Raw genomic sequence first — 21,229 nt, 5'->3', positions numbered from 1 at the left:
GGCTTTATTTGGCTTTTGTTTTTACTCAAAGTCTACTGATTTCACATGTAGGTACTTCAGATTTCTTTTTTTTTTTTTTTTTTTTTGAGGCTGAATTTCACTCTGTCACCCAGGCTGGAGTGCAGTGGCGTGACCTCGGCTCACTGCAACCTCTGCCTCCCCAAGTTCAAGCGATTCTCCTACCTCAGTCTTTCGAGTAGCTGAGATTACAGGTGCCCGTCACCATGCCTGGCTGATTTTTTTTTTTTTTTTGAGACAGAGTCTTGCTCTATCGCCCAGGCTGGAGTGCAGTAGCACAATCTTGGCTCACTGCAAGCTCTGCCTCCCAGGTTCACGCCATTCTCCTGCCTCAGCCTCCCGAGTAGCTGGGACCACAGGTGCCCACCACCACGCCCGGCTAATTTTTTGTATTTTTAGTAGAGACGGGGTTTCACCGTGTTAGCCAGGATGGTCTCGTTCTCCTGACCTTGTGATCCGCCCGCCTCGGCCTCCCAAAGTGCTGGGATTACAGGTGTGAGCCACTGTGCCCGGCCATGCCTGGCTGATTTTTGTAGTTTTAGTACAGACGGGGTTTCACCATGTTGGCCAGGCTGGTCTCAAACTCCTGAGCTCAAGTGATCTACCCGCCTGGGCTTCCCGAAGTGCTGGGATTACAGGCGTGAGCCACCATGCCTAGCCTCAGATGTTAATCACATCTGAAAAATACCTTCACAGCAGCATCTAGACTAGTATTTGACCCAAAATTGGGCACCACAACCTAGCTAGGCTGACACATAAAGTTAACCATCACAAGCTAAGGGTCTTTACCACTTTAAATCTCTAGGTCAGAGGCAAGGCCAAGGCCAAGGACAGACCTCCAAGAATCTGGATTCAGACCTCTTGCTGCCCTCCCTCTGGGTGAGCAGAGATGAGTCATGCTGGATGAGGAATCCAGCTCCAATCCAGCTAGCTTTCAACTTCAGGCAGGAAGGGGAGACTGGGCGGGATAGAGGAGGAGGGCCGCAGGATCCACAACTGTGGCCAGGGGTGAGGCCCTGCCTGTGCTCTTCCACCTCTCCACGCTTGGCCACTTTCCCCAAGACCTTTCAAAAATGCGCTCTGGGCAGTGGGGAGGGCAGAAGCCGGCCCAGGAAGGGAGCCACAGATGCCCTTCCAGGGGCCTTCCCAGCAGGAGCCAGGAGGAACACCAAGGGGCTGCCAGACCCCACAGCCAGGCAGAATAGTTCCCATCTTAGGGCCCTGCTTCTCAGGGCCTGATTCTCCCTGCAAGGTGGAAAATCAGCAAGGCTTCCGGGCTGCAGAAGAGGGCACGGGGTGGGGGTGGCGTCCTCAGGGCTGGGAGGGGCCTATGCCTGGTTTCTCAGTGGTCACTGAGTTTGTCTACAGCTTCGAGACACTGGGAGGGAGGAGGTAGGAGCTGTGGGTAGGAGTGGAGGTGGGTGAGGCAAGACAGCCAATGCTATAAGCCAGGCAAAGGCCCTGAGCTTCCCGCAGCATCTCAGGCCTCTCTCTCCATCCAGCGTCCCTGATCTCGCCCTGAGGGTCTCTCTCGGTGGACTCCCTCCCTCAGAGCATGGCCCAGGTAGAGACTTGGAGCATTTTGCTGCATACCTGCTCTCAGGTCCCCAACCAGCTGCCCACACTCCACCTCTTGCCCATTTTCTTTTTTTTTTTTTTTTTGAGATGGAGTCTCGCTTTGTCACCCAGGTTGGAGTGCAGTGGCATCATCTCAGCTCACTGCAACCTCTGCCTCCCAAGTTTAAGCAATTCTCCTGCCTCAGCCTCCCAAGTAGTTGGGATTAGACACACACTACCACGCTCAGCTAATTTTTCTGTTTTTAGTAGAGATGGGATTTCACCATGTTGGCCAGGCTGATCTTGAACTCCTGACTGCAGGTGATTTGCCTGCCTCAGCCTCCCAAAGTGCTGGGACTACAGGAGTGAGCCGCCGCGCCTGGCCTCCCATTTTCTGAAAGAGTCTAATTCCAGCCCAAAGTCCCTCCTCGCTCCGTGTGCCCATTACCCTCAGAGAGCCCTCTTCTGGTCCTGGCTCATGGACCGGCGTCTCCCTAAGACATGTGACACCAAAGCCATTTCTATTCGCCTCGTCCTGCTGGACCTTTTCTGGAGAGATGGGAATTCTTGGAACAGGTAACTTATTCTCTTTCGTGTCTGAGTTTCCATGTCCCAAACCAACCCCTCTGAGTTCCTGCTGGTCTGTCTTGGGCCGACAGCTGTCTGGAAACCCCACCAGTGAGAATCCTGCCCAAGACTGTTTTTACTCCGAGAAGCCACAATTCCAGAAGGCTGTGGAAAACTTAAGTCTGCAGCTGAGAATCATAAAAAGTTCAGAGGACTGGCACGTCCTAGGAAAAACTAGATCGACTGGAGTGACTAAGCCTGAAGAAGTAGAAGTTACTTACCGAGGTGGGAGCACTCAGACCTCATTCCCCCAGAACTGCTAGAGGCGAGGATATGAACAGTCTGAGAAGCTTGAGCAGAATCCCTGGACCCCTGCAATACTGCAGGGTCCGGGGCTCATGGAAGCCCAACAAGGAAACCCTGATGCCTCTGCTGGTGCCCTCGGTGCCCCTGGCTGGGTGAGTCCAGATCCACTCAGGTTGTCTTAGATTCTGTCTGATCCTCTTTGAGAGCCAGAGACAAGGAGTGGCCTGTGCAGGGTCACACAGGACTGGTAGCTGGAACTTTCTAGAAGATTCCCAATTGCTTCAGCTCCTCGATTCAAGAGAAAGAGGGCAAGTACCCGGCTGACAGGCAGTGTTCCACAGTTCATTGCCTCAGGTGATTTGAGAAGGCTGTGCCCGAGGAGATGCATGGGAGAAGGGCTAAGGCTCCTTAAAGGCCTCAGCTGATACTCTAAACTTCTGTGTGGTCTCACCAAGGCTGCCAAGTACAGCTGTGCAGGGCATGTACTGCACAAGGGTGTCTGAGCGGGGCTGAACTCACCAAGCCTTGACTCTGGCTGTGCCCAACCAGACAGGCACCTTCTTGCACTTCTCATAAAGGCACTCTATGGGCTGGAAGCCACATTCCACCTCAGTGAAGGAAACCAAGGGGATAGGCATCCTTGAGTGACCTGACTCAGTCATTGAATGGCTTCTACACCCCCAAGTTCTTGGTTTTCCTGGGCTGCCAGCAGCAGAGCTGTAGCGAAAATCTAACATGGAGGCAGCGAGCTCATGAAGCTTGCCCCTCGCTGGGAACACCTCTTCAGGTCATGGTCCTGCTCTCTGCTTCCCCCAACACTAGGTCATCATTGTCATGGCCACCACCATCTCAACATCTTACTTTAAGAAATAAACTGTTGAAAAAGTGTCATTTGGAGCAGGGGTCCCAAACCCCCAAGCCACAGACCAGTACCAGTCTGTGACCTGTTAGGAAGCAGGCTGCACAGCAGGAGGTGAACAGTGGGCCAGTGTTCCCGCCTGAGCTCCGCCTCCTGTCAGATCAGTGGCAGCATTAGGCTCTCATAGGAGCACAAACCCTATTGTAAACTGCACACGTGAGGGATCTAGGTTGCACACTTACGAGAATCTAATGCCTGATGATTTCTCACTGTCTCCCATCACCCCAGATGGGACCATCTAGTTGCAGGAAAAGAAGCTCAGTGCCCTCACTGATTCCACATTATGGTGAGTTGTATAATTATTTCATTATATTACAATGTGGTAATAATAGAAATAAAGTACACAATAAGTGTAATGTGTTTAAATCATCTCAAAACCATCCCCCACCCCTGGCCATGGAAAAACTGTCTTCCAGGAAACTGGTGCCTGGTGCCAAAAAGATTGGAGACCGCTGGCCGGGCGCGGTGGCTCACGCCTGTAATCCTAGCACTTTGGGAGGCCGAGGTGGGCGGATTGCCTGAGCTCAGGAGTTCGAGACTAGCCTGAGCAACACAGTGAAACCCCGTCTCTACTAAAATACAAAAATTAGCCGGGCATGGTGGCATGCGCCTGTAATCCCAGCTACTCAGGAGGCTGAGACAGGAGAATCACTTGAACCCGGGAGGTGGAGGTTGCAGTGAACCGAGATCGCACCACTGCACTCTAGCCTCGGCAACAAGAGCGAGACTTCGTCTCAAAAAAAAAAAAAAAAAAAAAGATTGGAGACCGCTGACAGGGAATACACTCAAGGTAACTATGCTCCCCATCTCCTTCTCCTGCCACAGGGAAGGGGCAGCACAGGTCCTCTGTGCCCCAGAGCCCCTCTTCCACCCTGCCTGTGACGAGGGAACTCAGGCCACCTGTCCGAACCTGAGGAAGCTCAGAAAACACCAAGTTTTTTACTGGGACAGACCCAGGCGTCACTTCCAGTACTTCTCCAGGGACCATTGGGCAGGGCAGGGTCTTGGGAATCAGGGACCTGGTCCCAGTCCTGTATGACCCTGCACAGGCCACTCCTTGTCTCTGGGCTGTGTGCGCCTCTGTCAAACATCTCAGCTCTGACTGCAGCAGGCCTTCACACCAAAGGAGCCGTGGAACCCCTCCTGCTGCCATTTTCTCCAGTGAGGGAGAGGGGCAGAGGCAGATCCAGACCCCTTGGCCCTCTAAGGACATTAGAGCCTCAGCATTGCCTGTCCTCTGATGGCAGCGAGCCAGGACCATTGCCAGGAGAGAGCCGGTGAGACTACAATGTGCAAGGTGGCGAGGTAGCCTATTACAAGGCCACAGGACTATACCAGGTACCAGCACCTACCTGGTGCTAGGTGAGATGAGAGCCCCTCCATGCTTCCCTCTCTGTGGCCCTTGCTCTCTCCTGCCCACTCACAGGAAGTGTGATAGTCAATTGTATGTGTTTATACATGTAAATCTCCTTTTGAGTCTGTTTCTCTGGAGAACCCTAATACAGGAAGTAACATCCCCACGGGAAGACATTAAGAACCTTAAGTAGGAAATTATGAACCAATTTCAGGAGCATCTCTCTGTCATGCTGAGTCCACTGTAGGCCCTTCCATAGGAATGCAGAGCTTCAATCTTCCACACCTGGGCCTCGGCAGGTGCACTGCAGGAGGATTCGCTGGCTACCCCCTGCCTCCCTCATGATGGCCTGGCAGGAGCAGGTGTCTGTGGGTGGGCGAGATGGCCCTGGCATTCAGCACAGGAGGGGATACATGTCTCCTCCCCGAGCCCTGTCTGTGCTTGTCCTCATCCTGCATCTGAGCTACAGGCCCTCCAGAGAGTGGGGCAGGCAGCTCCAGGCTGACCATTTACCATGAGGAAATCAGAAACAGAGGTTTTGTTTCCAGCTGCCCAGCCCACCACAGAGCCCTGCCTCCCCAGGAGCACCTGCAGCTCCTGTTCCCCTGACTCCCCCACCATCTACAACACAGCCCTTTCCATAGTCTGCATCCACAGAGGACTCCCCAGGTCCCCATGGGGAAAGGGGTGTTGGGGGGGCTGCCAGGTGCGCGGTGTGTGCTGGGTGGTCCAGGTCCAGGGCAGGAATTCTGACTGTTACGCTTGGTGTGGGGCAGGCTCTCCTGGGCCCTTACCTGCCCCCGGTGCCAAAGGAGAGAAACCGGCCCCACTCCTGCCCCTTTCTCTCGAGCAGGGCCTGAACCTCCCCAGGAGGCCATGACTGCATAGACAGAAACTAAGGGCAGTGGGGTGGGATGGGGGGCATCACAGGCTGCCGACTTCCCAGGCCACAAGTGCTGGCTCCCTGTGGTGCTGGGTGTCCCTCAGTGGACAACGGTGTCCTGCAAGCCTCCTTGGCACCTGTATCTGTGGGTGGAGGCTCCATGGGGACAGTGGCTGTGGGGCGGGAATGTGCCTGGAGGGGGCACTGCAGGGGGTTCCGAGATAGCTGGGGGCACTTCCCACAGGTCTCTGGCATGCTCTGGGAGAGACCTGGGCTGAGGGCCGTGGGAAGGCCAAGTGGGCAGGAGAGGGACAGGCTTGAGGACCAGGAACGCTGGGAGGCACCAGCAGAGCAGGTCAGGCAAGCCCACCTAGGAAGTGGGGGAGACGGGGCTTCCCACAGCTCCTGGGCCTAGCGCCTGTGTCTACTCGTGAGCCCCACTGAGGAAAGGGGTTTGCCCAGCAGCCAGTGTGTGCCGCGCCCTGCACCTGTGTAGGCCCCCATGTCCAGAGACAAGGGCAGAGCTGGAATCTGACCACGGCCAGCCCTGCAGTCACTTGCCAGTCCTCTACGGCATCAGCGGCTGCCCTGAGCCCTTCTAGAAATGAGCACCTTGGCCGGCCCTGCTTTCCCTACTTGTCCCAGTTGGTGCCAGCTCCACTTAGGTGCCCAGGGATGTCTGCTGAGTGAAAGAACCAAGTACTAATGCAGGCAGGGTTCTTGCCCTCTGAAGGCAAAGGCCCTGAAGCTCGGCTGGGGCTGGCAGGTCTGGCTCTCTGTGGACAGGACAGAGGTGGAGTGGGGACAGGCTCCATCCAGATGAGCATGGAGAGCAGCCCCTCAGAGAAGGAAGGCAGAGTGGGAAGTAGAGGGAGGGGAGAGAGACCAGATGTGCGAGGGGCCAGAGAAGCCCCCACAGTAGGCAGAAAGGTGGCAAGGGAGCCAGGCACTGAGTCATGTGGACAGCGGGTCCCAGCAGGGCCTGCCCCAGCCTCATTACCCTCCCCAGTGCTCTGAGATGGATGGTTTGTGGCGCACAGGGCAGCTCGGGTCTCTGTGAGGGCTGGGCTTTGCTCATGTGTGAAAGTCTGCAGGTTCCCCGGTTCTGGCCTCTGCCCCTGGCACCATGTGATGTGGCCTTTCACCCTGCATCAGCTAGGACTGCAGTCAGCACAGACAGGTTGGCCTCGGCCACATGGGGGTCAACCCCAGTACCTGGTGGGGAGGTATCTGTCCCCTCTCTGTCCTGGGACCGCTGCATCCCAGCTCTTGCATCAGCTGAGGCCAAGGTGGGTGACCTTAGGGCTCGAATGTGAATGTGGCTCAGGGCCTGGAAGAAATAACTGACCACACACGAGAATGAATGGGTCTTTCCAAAACCACAGGTACCTGGTGGAATCTCAGCGGCGGTAGGGAAACTCGGGGGTCATTTCGCCCACCACTCCTTCACTCTGGAGCTGGGGAAACTGAGGCCAGAGAAGGGAAAGGGCTGGGCAAGTTAGGGTTTCCACTGGGGCCAGAACTGAGGGCTCCTGGCTCCCAGTGAAGCTAGCCTCCCTTCTGTGCCAGGCTGTGCACCTGTACTGGTGTTGGCTTCTGGGGTCCTTGCCATCCCTCCCGGAGGAAGGGAAACAGCTGCTGCCATGGTTTTCTCCTGGTGGGTTGCCTGTTGCATCCCCAGTGCCTAGACTGGTACCTGGAGGAACAGGAACTCGATTGTTGAATAAATTATTTAATGCATACTACTTTTTTTATTTTCTGCTCATCTAATTTTCTCATTTTTCTATAATTGTATATTGTTTTTATAATATTTTAAAAACCACCATTTTTACTTTAAGCAACATTCTGTCAACTTCACAAAACCACCTAATAAGGCTGGGCGCAGTGGCTCACGCTTGTAATCCCAGCACTTTGGGAGGCTGAGGCGGGTGGATCATGAGGTCAAGAGATCGAGACCATCCTGGCCAACATGGTGAAACTCTGTCTCTACTAAAAATACAAAAATTAGCCAGGCATGGGGGTGTGTGCATGTAATCCCAGCTACTCAGGAGGCTGAGGCAGGAGAATCGCTTGAACCTGGGAGGCGGAGGTTGTAGTAAGCTGAGATGGCACCACTGCACTCCAGCCTGGCAACAGGACGAGACTCCATCTCAAAAACAAACAAACAAAAAACAAAAAAAAAACCCCATGCCCTAAGCAGCAAAATAAACATGAGAAAAGGCTTTATGGACTAGAAAGCCATATGCAGATTGGGGAGGTGTCCCTAATGCCTGCTCTCCTGCCCAAGGCACGGCTGACACTCAGACAATCAAATCGAGCCGGGTGCCCTTCTTGACCGCCACCAACCACTTCTAGTTCTCATGGCCCCACTCCCCCACCTTCCCGCTGGCAGAGGATGGGAGACAGAGAGGAGAGCTGACCAAGATCCGGCAGAGGAACAAGAGTCTGCTTCTCACCCAGGGAAGGGAAAAACACACAGCAGGGAAGACACAATGAAAGAAACAGAGACACAAAGAAAAGCCGCAGGGAGTGGGAGGCAGAGAGGCAGAAAGACACGCGGACACTGAGAGCCAAGCAGGAGCGAGGGGCAGCTCTGAAGGTGGCCCCAGCACACACTCACAAACAAGGGCACTCCCCACTCTCAGCTGCGCTCCCGTGTCTCTCCTGGTTAAGATAAAGTTAGAAACATCAAAATGCCACATCTCTTTGAGCAGCAGCCGTCGGCAGAGCTCCATATGGCTGCAGCAGTCAGGAGTCTGAGCTAATAAAAGTTAAAAAAAATCAAAATAAAAAAAAAGCTGGGAAATGCTCCTGGAGAGCCACGTGGGCACTGCTCAGGCCTGGGTGGGGGTAGGGAGGAGAGCAGGCACCATAGGAGGGGGGTCCCCGCCCCTGCTTGGCGCGCCAAGGTCTCTGTTCTCATTTAGAACACCCAGCCCTTCTAGTAATGGTGAGTCCAAGATGCAGGAACCGAATCTGCTGTTTTAGATGCCTGGGCCCTCTCCTATCTTCATTCCAGTTTCTCTTAATGGGAGAGGATATGATAGTCAGTGCTCAAAGTTTGCGTCCCCTCCTCTCCACTCCCAAATGTAGATGTTGAAATCCTAACCCCCAAGGTGATGGTATCAGGAGGTGGGGCCTACGGGAGGTGATTCGGTCATAAGGCTGAAGCCCTCATGAATGGGATTAGTGCCCATATAAAAGAGACCCCAGAGAGACCCTTCATTCCTTCCACCATGCAAGAATGCAGCGAGAGGGTACCATCACCAGAAAGCAGCCTCACCAGACAGTGAATCTGCCAGCACCTTCATCTTGGACTTTCCAGACTCCAGACTGTAAGAAATAAATATCTGCTGTTTATAAGCCACCTAGTTTATATTTTGTTATAGCAGCTGGAAAGGACTAAGGCAGTCGGCAAGAACAGCCAGGAGGAGCCAGGACAAGCAGTGTGTGTGTGTGTGTGTGTGTGTGTGTGTGTGTGTGTGTGTGTGCTCGCGCGCGTGGTTTTCTCGCAGGGCACCGGCAGCACTGCTCTTGGTGGGGAAGGGGAGCCAGATGGCTGGCTGAGGATCCCCATGCTGCGGGGAGAATCTCCATCTCCAATGCTGACCTCACCCCCTCTGCATCCTGATGGAGGAGTTGGAGAAGATCCCGGTCACTGGATAACCCTTCTTCAAGGAGCCTCTCCCCTGCAGACAAGGAGTGGGGATGCAGGGAGGAGTCATGGCTTCCACCCTACAGTTTACAGGGGGGTGGGGGAATACCCTGGCCCATGGTCACAGTAGAAACACTTCAGAAGTCTAAGCCAAACCCTGCTGTCTCCTGAGAGAGAACGCCAGGGACAGAGGCTGGAGGAAGTGTGTGCCTGATGGGAAGTTTCAATCCATTCTATAAGAATTTCCTGAAAACAGACTGTGTGCCAGTTTTTATGGCCTCTGCCCCAGAAAAGCATGCATGGCAATGAAATGACACTGGGGGAGGGGATGGTGCACCCACCCTTATGGTCCATGGATGGAGGCCAGGGTACTTTAGGACCTCTGAAGACAGCAAAGCAGTTTCTGGTAATCTCTGAGGAGGTGGCATTTGTTCCAGAAAAAAGGACACCCCAACCCCATCCCATAGCCTCACCAGACCCTAAAGTCAGAATAACCAGCCCAGCTACAGCCCCTGCAGTCGTGCTTAGCCACTACAGAGGCTGCTATTTCCCCAGCCAGTGTCCCTGGCAGCCTTGGAAACCAATGAAGCAGGCTCTGACACAGGAATCCCTCTGCATCTTTATCACTGGAAAAGCCTCGATCCAGCCTAGGCTGAGAGCGGCGGATTTTAAAAAGGAAGGTTTCTCTTTGTGGAGGAAATGAACATGATTCAGCACAAGAGCCGATCAGGAATGTGGAGGCCAGACTCTCCCATCAGGCTCCGCTCCCCTCCCGCCACCTCGGCAGAGGCCCCAGACTGCACCTGCCGGATGGGATCCCGTGGTGCCACGGAGCCTGGGCACCATGCCACTCCTCTCTCCAAGAACACCACCGCCTGGCAGGCTGCCAGGAACAGCCAAGCCCTGTGGACATCACTCCCAGAAATCCAACCACACGGAAAGCAAACGTGCTGTGTCTCATGACAGTACTAACAAGCCTGGTAAATCAGCCCACAGTTGCACAGCCGTAGCTGGGGAATCCAAGTGCTTTCTGAGGACACACTGACGACAGCAGCAGACACACAAGCGTACGCACATCTTCACGGCACACAGACTCACTGAGGTATGCCACGAGCCTACAGGTTTTCAATACCATACAGTGGATAACAGTGGTGGTGGTGGGTCTCCGCCCTCAGGAAGCACTGGACCTTATCTGACAAACAAAAGGAACATCAGGGAAAAACTGCATGGATTGAATGCCTCCCAGTGTGGTAGGAACTAAGAGGCACATGGATCTCTAAGCTTCGGCTGACATGCCCAGGAAGGTGGCCCTGGAAAGGTAAGGTGCATTCAGTGGAAATAAGAAAAGCATTCCAGGTGGAGGAAGAAAAGCAGGCCCAGCGTAGGGCCCCCCTGCCTGGTGTCTGGTAGCCTTCCAACCTGCTCGCCTAAAGAAGTGTTCTTAGGTGGGGGTGGAAGGAAAAAGGTGACCTTCAGAGGTCATTATGCTCATCTTTCTGCTTCTAAGTAGTAATGACCTGTCCAGTCTCCACATCTCCAGGGAGTCTCCAGGTGTCTGTCCATTATTCAGCTCCTCTTGAGGGATGAGTTAAACTCTTAGGCCCTGCCTCTGTGGCCCAGGCTGGAGTGCAGTGGCTTGATCTCGACTCACTACAACCTCTGCTTCCCAAGCTCAAGCCATCCTCCTGCCTCAGTCTCCCAAGTAGCTGGGACTACAGGTGCACACCACGACACTTGGCTAATTTTTGTATCTGCATTTGTAGAGACAGCCATGTTGCTCAGGCTGGTCTTGAACTCGTGAGCTCAAGTCATCTGCCTGCCTCAGCCTCCTAAAGTGCTGGGATTATAGGTGTGAGCCATTGCGCCTGGCCTCAGTGGTTCTTGTCGGCATTAGCTGATGTAGCTCCTGTTCCCAGGTGCAGAATGAAGCCAACCTCACCACCCCAGACAAGAGAGGGAGCAGAGGGAACCAGGATTCCAGGCCCTAGCCATACCACTGGGAGGCCCAAACAAGTTAACATAGGAACAGCCCTGCTTAAGGGGTGTGCGCCATACTTCGAGTAAACCAACTCCATCAGCCTCTTCTCATGGGAAAGCTGGGGTGCTGGTGAACATGAAGACAGGGGCTACCAATCAGCTGGGTGTATCCCAGGGAAACAGACACTTTTTCTGCTGCTCCATGACGCAGGCCGACAGCTCAGTCTAAAATTTTGAGGACTCAGGGAAACTGCCGGGCTGAAGAGATGACGGCTCACCTTCAAGGTGGCCTAGCACTTGTCCTCTCCCAATGACGGAAGGTTATTTCTTCTCCAGGGCTCCTTAAAGACAGCAGGCCTGAGCCCAAGGGGAAGGACATCTGGGGAAGGGGAAGGCCTGGAAGGATGGCGGCCAGGAAAGGGCAGAGGAACGGCCTCTCCCATCCAAAGCTGGCTTGCTTTATCTCCACAAGCACTCACTCCAGATGCTTCTAAATGTGCAGTGAGTTTTTGATCCAGACTGAACCCTGGCCAGGTAGATAGAATCCAAAAAATTCTTGGGCCACGCCTGAGAAAGGATGCCACAACCCTGCCCCTAGTGGGGCCAGACCCAAAGTAAGTAAGGCAGATTCTCCTGTTTCACAGTCACCAAGAGAATGGGTCTTGAATGGCAGCACCAACACCATTTCATACACTTTGTAGCATTTGCTCTGCTCAGTACCCCAGATCCCTCTTTGGGAAACAAAGAAACACAACTCAGAGAGGTTATGTGCTGGGCCCAAGGTCACAGCTGACTGAGGACCGGAAGGCGAGCTGCCTACTTGATCCTTGGCCCTGGACTCTTCTCAGATTACACTTATCTTAAAGGGAAGGGGATTATTTTTTGTTCCTTCAAGGGAGCTGTCTGGCATCCTGCCTGCACCCCTGGCCACAGCTCAGGGTCATTTGTGCTGAATGAGGCCTCCTGATACCTCTCCAGCAAGTGACAAGCTGGAGAAACGCCCTCCAAATCTTAGATGCTGAAGAGGGGCATTCAGAAGAAGTGGCACCAGCAGCCACAATCCTTCAGCCCACCGTGAACTGCCACACATGCACCTGGGCCAGGTCCCTGTTTCCAGATCCCCGGCCTGGAGCAAGTCACAGCAGGGAGAAGGGTGGTATTGGACTGGAGCAGAGATTCTGAACTTGGAGTCTGTAGCTGGGTTTCAGGGGCTTTGTGAACCCTCCGAAATTGCCTGTGAGATTGCGTGAGTCAGGCCGGGCGCGGTGGCTCACGCTTGTAATCCCAGCACTTTGGGAGGCCGAGGCGGGCGGATCACGAGGTCAGGAGATCGAGACCACGGTGAAACCCCATCTCTACTAAAAATACAAAAAATTAGCCGGGCATGGTGGCGGGCGCCTGTAGTCCCAGCTACTCGGAGAGGCTGAGGCAGGAGAATGGCGTGACCCCGGGAGGCAGAGCTTGCAGTGAGCCGAGACTGCGCCACTGCACTCCAGCCTGGGCGACAGAGTGAGACTCTGTCTCAAAAAAAAAAAAAAAAAAAAAAAGAGATTGCGTGAGTCAGTGCATTTGTCTGGGAAGATTGTGTGTAGCTCTTTCAGAGCCTCAAAAAGATCAAGGACTCAAAGAGGCTAAGAAGCACAGGAACAAAGGCTCCCGAGTCCCCACCAGCCATATGGCTCTGGGCATACACAAATCCAGCAGCCAAACCCACGTTATCAAATGCAGGAGAACATGTTGTGTGAATGGAGGTGAGGGCTACTATCCTCGCTACTGCCCCTCCCTGGTTCTGTGCCTGCTCCTTGACACCCACCCCAGGGGCCTGCATGACATTCCTGCAGAACAGGGTGCCCCATGCTTTGCAGAACCCTGTCTTTACTGGCTGTCTTGCTGAGGAAGAGGTTCTTGTTGGTCTGACCCCAGTGAGGCCTGTGTGTTCTCATGGCTCTCACTAGCTGCTCATTCCCTTTCTGAACATCACCACCTCCAGACTAGAGAAGGAAACTGGAATGGAAAGGAAAATGCAATTTTGGAGAAAGCCACTTCAGTGCACAGCACAAATCCAGCTGGACATTCCTCCAAATAGCCTCAGGGTCCTAGAAAGCCACCTCTCTGTCACTGGCAAGTGAACACTCCTGTGCTTCACTCCTACACTGCTCAAGGCCCATGACTACTTCCTGGAAGGGTCCTGCTCCATCCGTTCCAGGCCACACAGGGCAGCTCCAGGCCCACGGCCCTTGCATCCCCAGCCAGGGGTTAAGGGAGCCCAACAGGAGCCCAGAGCCTAAGGACCTGCTGCTTTCACAGAAAAGGAGGAAGTCTGATAAGCCCACTCACACCCCCTCATCAGCCCTCCTAGTCCTGCAGCTGAGGTGGGTACCAAGACACCAATAAGACCCATGTGCAGATGTCTGAGGAAATGCTTCTTGTTTCAAGGATCCCACAGTGGGGCTGCAGGGGCTTATCTACTCTCCTGCAAGGCAGGGAGAAGCGCAGTGTCCCCAGAATGTGGAATCATACTCAGCCCTACAGGGACTGGGGAGCCTGAAGTATCTGCCCACTTTGCGTCCAGTCTCCTCCCGTGGGCCTCCAAGCGGCCCTCCATCATGCAAGCTTCGCTCTGGTCTTGCACCCTCCAAGAAGTGCTTGCCAGCTCCCTCTGCTCTTCTGTATCCCCGAAAGCACCCACTGCAGGGTGGGGGAAACAGCATGTGATCAGGAAAACCTTACAGTATGGTGTGTAAATGGGATACCATGGTCTGGAAAACCCATTATTCTGTTTAAAAGCGAAAGAGTTACTATAAAGGCCATATGTCAGCTTCCAATTTTCAAAAGACAAAGAAATACACACTGCTAAAGTTAAGTGGTGCATAATGTCATCTTTCTTTGATGACTGAACTCAGAGAAGAAACATGGGGATCCAGCAGCGTCGCGGGCATCATTCTGGAGGTTGTTGGGAAAAACAGAGGCAGGAGCAGAAGTCCCACATCTTCCCAAGTCCCCTCGTCTCTGCTTGCCTCTCCCTGTGCAGTGCACAGCTTGGGGACACACACTTTAGGGTAAGAGCGCAGCAGATACAAAGGTGGGGAAGAGTGCTGCAGAACCCAAGAGGGATGTGGGTCTGATTAGATTTTGGAAGCTCCTCCCAGGAAGGTGCTCCTACAGCCTCTTTCAGCAGCGACTGGAAAACCCCAGAAAGGTCACCTGAGATTTTCCCTCTGCCATCCACGGTAGACTCCACCTCTAATGGGGTCAGTCTAGCAAGAATATGGGGCCTGGATTGTCTACCCACCAAAGCCAGGCCAAGACAACCTGCTTGGTGATGCAGGAGAGCAGCTTTGCACTCCCCTGCCTGTCTGATACTCAACAAAATCCATGGCATGGGCCATGCTCCTCTCCCCACCAAAGAAACTGAGGAAGGAAAACAAGCCACAGAGAGGTGAGTGACAGCATTAGCCCCAGGGCAGCCCCAAAGCAGAGGGAACTGGCCAATTCCGCAACATCTGTCCCTAGCCAGTGGGACAGGCACAGGCTAAGGACAGAGTCCTGGCAACCTCCTGAAGTTCCTGCTGGCCAGCTGGTCACAAAGGGCACCAAATCCAGCTCCCCTGTCTCTACCGCCTTCCGCGGGGGCTCATGGTTGAGGATTTGCCAAAGTTAGTGAGGGGAGAGGAAACAGTCTCCTCCTTGAACTACAATCCAGGATGCCTCCCAGGCGAGTGAAGGACCTAGGGACTGGAATCTCATTGGCCCCAGGGCTGTGCCCCTGGACTCGCTCTCGGGAAGCCAAGCCAGGTCCAACTGATAACCGCATTCCTTGAGGACCCTCGGCCGGGAGTGAATGCCAGTGGGCAGACAGGAAGAAAAGAGCCCTGGCCCAGATCAGGCAGGCATCCCTGCTTCCCCGCCCACCGACCGTCCCCGGAGACCAGCCTCCTTCTCTGCCTGCGGAGGAGAGCAGTGGGGACAATATGCCAACAGGTCCCCTTCGGCGGGCCTCACCCGGCCAGCCTTCCTCCACCCTGCCCTGAGGCCCCAAATTCAGCGGGAGCGCCGAGGCACCTGCTGCCAGACAGGGCTCCATCCCCGCGGAAGGGGGCCCAGGGCGGTGCCCCTCGGTGCCCCCGGCTTCCTCGGTTAGGGGTGGGGCGCCCCCCGGCCCAGCACGCCTTCTGGCCCGGCGCGCCCCCCGCGCCCCCTCCCCGCGCTCACCTGGCGCAGGTACTGCAGCAGCGTCCCCGCCTCCTCCCGCCGGCCCTGGCGCACCATCCGCAGCAGCTCCTGGACCATGCCGACTCGCCGGTGGTAGGGGGGCATCCCCGCGCCCGCGCGCCCCGCCTTGTCCCCGGCGCGCAGCAGCAGCGACGCCCAGAAGTCCGGCCGTTCGCGTCGGGGGCCCGGCGCGGCGCCGGGGCTGGCTCTCTCCGCCAGGCTGCCCTTGGTCTGCCGGGTGCCCATGCCGCCGCCGCCGCCCGCCGGGACTCTCCGCGCTGGGCCGCGAGGCCGCGTCCCCGCCAACCGCCCGCCCCTCGGCCGCCCGTGCGCGCTCGCCTCCCGGGCTGCAACTTTGGGGGAACTGTTGCGCGCGGGCGGCGCGGGGGCGGGCGGGCGGCTGTCGGCGCTCCCCGCCCTCCTCCCTCTTGGCTACCCGGGCGCGCTCCCCGGGCGCTCGCCGCCGGCCCGCCCGCCGGCCCCGCCCCGGCCCAGCTCGGCCCGCCCCGCCCCCGCCCCGCCCCCGCCCCGCCCCCCACCTCCGCGCTGGAGCTCCGCGGCGTTGCGCGCCTCCCTCCTCCGGCGCTCCCGCTCTTTCCCGCCCCGCGGCTCCGGGCTGGGGACCACCACCAGGCGCCCCCTGCCTGCGTCCTCTCGGCAGTCGCGCCTCCTGCCGGCTGCAGCGCTGCGCTTCTCGGGGCCGTGGCGCGGGGCCGAGGGGAACGGGCAGGCCCCATGGGCCGTCGCTCTCGGTCCCCAGCGGGCTCCCCGACGCGTCCCACCGCGCGCCCGGTGCGTCGGGCGAGATGGGGAAAGTTTGGAGCATGGGTGTGTGTGTGTTGGGGGGCTCTCTTAGGCCCAGAGTCGGGTTTCTCAAGGTGGGTTCCGCTGAGCCTCAGCGCCCAAATCGTCGGAGGCGCTGGTTAAAAATGCAGTCTCCAAGGCCTCCACCGAGACCTACTGAATGATAATTTCCTCGGTGGGGCCTGGGATCCGCCTTTTTAGCCAGCATGTTGGATGATTCCCATGCACGCTCCTTTGAGACCCGGCCTGCTTGCAGGGCGCTGTAGTGGTGTGGCTGGTGCGTGAACCTGGAAACTGCAAGCTTATGTCTTGTGTGCGTGCCCTTTTATGGAGAGGGCCTGTTGCTTCCATCATGCTCTCAAAGCATCTGGACCGGAGAGGTGTGAACTCCTGTGTTCTCTTGTTCTCACTCTCACAGCCCTGGAGAAGGGTCCCTGGGGTAGTCCTGGTACAACAAAGCAAACGCACGTCTGCGAGTAGGCCCAGCGGGACACCCTGCTGGCCCACCTTCCTCCCCGTGCCTCTGCCAGGCGCAGTCTGTAAGGGACTAGAGCCCTGGGATCTCATGGTGTTGCCAGGGCCTGCCAGAGTGAAGGCAAAGGCACGTGGGGGAGCTTCTCTGTTGCAGACCACAAGCCGCCCTGGTCCCAGCGCAGGGCAGAAGCAATTGTGCAAGCTCGCCTCTGACCCCAGCTCTGGGTGTTGCTTGAGGCAGGTGGGCTGTAGGGGCAGGAGGCTGGATCCCAAATCACAGGGAGCTGAGCCCCACTACTTAGTGAGCACTGAGTATCAGGCGAGTCTTCAGCTTCTTGAGTCCTGATTCTTCCTGTCAGGCTGGGATAATAACACTGCCAAGAATTGGGAGAGTAAACTCGGTGGACACTGCTAAAGGAAAAAATTATTTAATGACGTGAGTTAAAGCATCGTAAGGAAGACTTTATTCAGGACCATTACCATAGGAGCAGGGACCTCTGCAATGAGATTTTGCAGTTGCAGGGAGAGACAGATCGAGCTCAACTCCAATTACAGCATGGGCAAGTGGGAATTCATTGCCAAGGAGCAGGGTGGGGGTCAGTGGATGGAAACTTACTAAGGGAAACATCAGGGCTGAGGGGGATTCTGGCTAAACAGGTTGTATAGAGCACCCTTGACATAAGTAACTCCATCTTAGAAAAAGGGTCCGTTTTACATTTGAAAAAGCCTCATGCCAACAGGAACCAGATGTTCGCCTAATCAATAAAGACTACACCCCACCAGATAAGGACATAAACAGGCACACTCTTTTACTATCAGTCCTCACCAGAGGACTCTGTAGCCATAAAAAGAGCAGGACTTCAGCAACTGGAGACGACCCTCTGGATAGACCCCATCTTGCCCACACTCTGCCCACATCAAAGACTCTTCCTTGCAAGACACTGAGGACTGTTTGGATCAGGCCAGGAGACTCTCCTTGTCCAAGTCACTCTCCTTGGACTATATTATTAATCCCTCCTTCCCTATCCCCTTTTCTCTTGACGTTAAATGTTACTTTGTTTGACGTGGAATGTGTAATCTATAACATTTATATATTGATTAAGTATACTACCACGTATGGTTTGCAGTATTGATTGACTTGTGGAGTGACTTGAGCCTGTGTGCCCGCAGCTCTTATTACCAAGTGAATGGGGAAAACTAAGGAGAATTTGCCTCCTTGAGAACTCCATGTAGCTTGTGGCTTTTATGACTGAAATAGCATCAATAAAAGCCTGACGTTGTAGGAAGACACACATGTGCATGAACCTGATTATTTCTGACCTTGTGGCACTCACAACCCCAACCTAACAGAATTCTTGCTTTAGACAGGCCAGGTGATCAGACGTCACCTGGGGGAGGGTGGGGGATGATGAACCTAATCAGATATTAAAGATGATCAGATATACAAGATGGAGGGTTCTTGCTAAATTGGCTTAACAGGGTTCTTTGCTAAAACTGGATTTTACGTGGAAGTGCACAGAGGGTCTAGGAGAAGGTTTGGGAGCCTAACTAAAGTTTGGCCAAGCAAAGAATCTTTGTCAATATATAAACTTCAAGCAGAGTAGAGGTGTTCTGCAAATGAGAGTTCCTCTTCCTGCTCTGTGATCACAGGGTTTTCCATAGGTGTCTTCTCCATTATCCTTGAGTACCTTGAGTATGAGTCCTGGCATCTCTCCTGCAGGCATTCTCTTCCCTTTGGCCACCCCACTCCTCTTCCCTTTGGCCACCCCACTCCCAAATGTCCATCTCTGCCAGCAGAGAACACTCAGCCTTCCTACAAGCTGGCTTTGCAGGGCTTGGACAGCACTTTCTAAACTTACCTGAACCCTTTGCATAGGAGAACACACCTGCTGGCATCTCCAGAGAACCCAGCTTGAAAAATACTGATGTGTCTCTCGTCTCTGGGCTGCAGGATCACCAGACAAAGTGGCCACCAAGAAAACCTATTGACCAGGCCCCTCCCTACAGACAGTGAGCTGTACCCACCTGGAGACAGACCACACAACCCAGATAGCCTGTTGGCCTGCTTGAGGGTGTGTGGTTGGGGCAAATGCCATTTCAGTGGGAGAGGGGCCAGACCAGCCCCTCACTTGGGATCTGAATGTTAGCCCTCTCCTCTTTTTCAGAGACCTGATTCTATCCTCCTCCCCTTGCTCTTAATTTTTTTTACCCTGACTTTTCCTGTTTTCTGGCTTGTTCTCCTCAAGATATGCTCACTCAGGTCTCTTCCATCTATTTGAAAAATTTGGTTTGCATCTGTCTGCTTCAGTCACCAGTGCCCCAACTTTATCCTTTCTTTTCAGCTAAGATTTTTAGTTTCCCTCCCTTCCTCCCTCTGTCCCTCCCTCCCTCCCTTCCTTCCCTCCTTCTTTCCTTCCTCCCTTCTTTCCTTTTCTCTCTCTGTCTTCCTCCCTCCCTTCTTTCTTTTTTTTGAGACAGAGTCTCACCCTGACGCGCAGGCTGGAGTGCAGTGGCACCATCATGGTTCACTGCAACCTTGACCTCCTGGACTCAAGCTAGCCTCCCACTTCAGCCTCCCAAGTAGCCAGGATCACAGGTGCACGCCACCATGCCTAGCTAATTTTTGTAATTTTTTTTGTAGAGAGGGTTTTGCCATGTTTCCCAGGCTGGTCTTGAACTCCTGGCCTCAAGTGATCCTCAGGCCTTGGCCCCCCAAAGTGCTGGAATTACAGGTATGAGTCACCACGCCCAGCCTATTGCCATTCTTTCTTTACCTCCATTCGTTCCTCACCCACTTCAGTTTGGCTTCTGGCCACAGCGTGTCACTAAAATGCCTCTTGCCTTTAGCCTTTAGCAACGGCTAAAGAAGTGACCTAGTTGCTAAACTCAGTGGCCACATTCAGTCTTCATCTTACTTGACTTTTAAGCAGCATCTGATCCTGTTGCCTACTCTTTTGATTGAAACTCTACTCCCATGGCTTGCAAGGAACTACTCTCCTCTAGGTTTCCTTTTTGAGTTCTCCTGGGAGCTCCTTTTCTTACCCTCATTCTTTAATTGTTGCCATTACTCAGGGTACTACCCCATATCTCTTCTTAGGCAATGCTATTTATTTATTTATTTATTTATTTATTTATTTGAGACAAGGTTACCCAGGCTGGAGTGCAGTGGTGCAATCATAGCTCACTGCAGCCTTGAACTCCTGGGCTCAAGGACACTCCTGTTTCAGCCACCTGTGTTTCTGGCACTACAGGCACATTACCAACGTGCTCTGCTGGGAAATATTATTTGTAATCATGGCTTTACTTGCCATGTACACACTGATGACTCTTTCCAACTTTAAGTTAATAAATTAACCTGTCATTGATTCATGGATGCTGACAGAAGACATGACACTCTGGGGTCAGAAACATAGGACTTTGTTACTCAGAGCACAGCAAGAAGCATGTGCATCAGCATATTTGCCTCCAAGTCTCACAGGGGCAACATGGGGGGTCCAGATGGATGTTCCACAGGCAGCTGGTTAGCGTCATAGCTGAGGAACACCGAGCCTGGAACTGCTTATGCAGGGAGGAGTAAGCAAGCCTGCTCTTCCTCCTCTAGGGAGACGGTACCTCATCCCTCAAGGCGGCTCGCTATAAACACAGCACTGAGAAGTGGCCCAGGTTAAAAATGGTCAGGGTCTTGCAATCTTGGCATACACAGCAAGATGTGTAAGAGTGCAAGGGACCCATGGAAGATCATCTCTTCCAATAGTGAGCACTTCATGCTCCACAAATGAGCGCATCCTCTTCCAGGCCTCTCTCCCAATCTACCCACTCCTGTCTCCGCTTTCAGTGACAGCAGGCCAGAAACCCGGGAGTCATTGTGCACTCTTTGTTTAACCTGCATCTGGTTAACCAAGGATAGTTAATGATGCCAAGGATGGGAGCTCTCATTTGCTGCGCATTTCCTGTGTGCTCGGTCTTGGGCTGTGTTCTTTGCATATATCAGGCAATTCATCCTTTCTGCAGCTGCGAGGTAGGCTTTGTTATTGTCCTGATTTCCCAGGTGAGGAAATGGAATCTTAGAGAAGTTAAATGACTTGCCCAAGGTCACACAGGTAGTAATGGGCAGTGTTGAGATTCACGCTTATGTCTGCTAGCATTGTTAAGATCCTACATTTTTTTCTTTTAGACAAGGTCTCACTCCCATCACTCAGGCTGGAATGCAGTGACGTGATCATGGCTCACTATAGCTTTGACCTCCCAGGCTCAGGTGATCTTCCGACCTCAGCCTCCGTAGCTGCTGGGACTGTAGGCATGCACCACCATTACCGGCTAATTTTTGCATTTTTTGTATAGATGGGGTTCCACTATGTTGCCCAGGCTGGTCTCGAGCTCCTAAGCTCACGAGGTTCACCAGCCTCAGCCTCCCAAAGTGTTGGAATTATAGGCATAAGCCACCGTCCCTAGCCTTGATCCTCCCATTTATTTATTTATTTATTTATTTATTTATTTATTTAT

The 21,229-nt window shown here is 54.2% G+C and overlaps 1 protein-coding gene across 1 annotated transcript in view; it reads right to left on the bottom strand.

The window, feature by feature from the left end:
* LRRC75A (leucine rich repeat containing 75A) overlaps window positions 1-15,905 on the bottom strand; it is a 50,024-nt gene extending 34,119 nt beyond the window's left edge. The window contains exon 1 of the mRNA XM_032139293.2: window positions 15,449-15,905. Within this exon, the coding sequence (XP_031995184.1) occupies window positions 15,449-15,694 (246 nt within the window). The 5' untranslated portion in view covers window positions 15,695-15,905. The remainder of the gene's footprint in view (window positions 1-15,448) is intronic.
* Between the last annotated feature and the right edge of the window lie 5,324 nt (window positions 15,906-21,229).

This window comes from Hylobates moloch, unplaced genomic scaffold (assembly GCF_009828535.3).
Source record: "Hylobates moloch isolate HMO894 unplaced genomic scaffold, HMol_V3 SCAFFOLD_19, whole genome shotgun sequence".
NCBI lineage: Eukaryota > Metazoa > Chordata > Mammalia > Primates > Hylobatidae > Hylobates > Hylobates moloch.
This window is presented reverse-complemented; position numbering and strand designations above follow the sequence as displayed.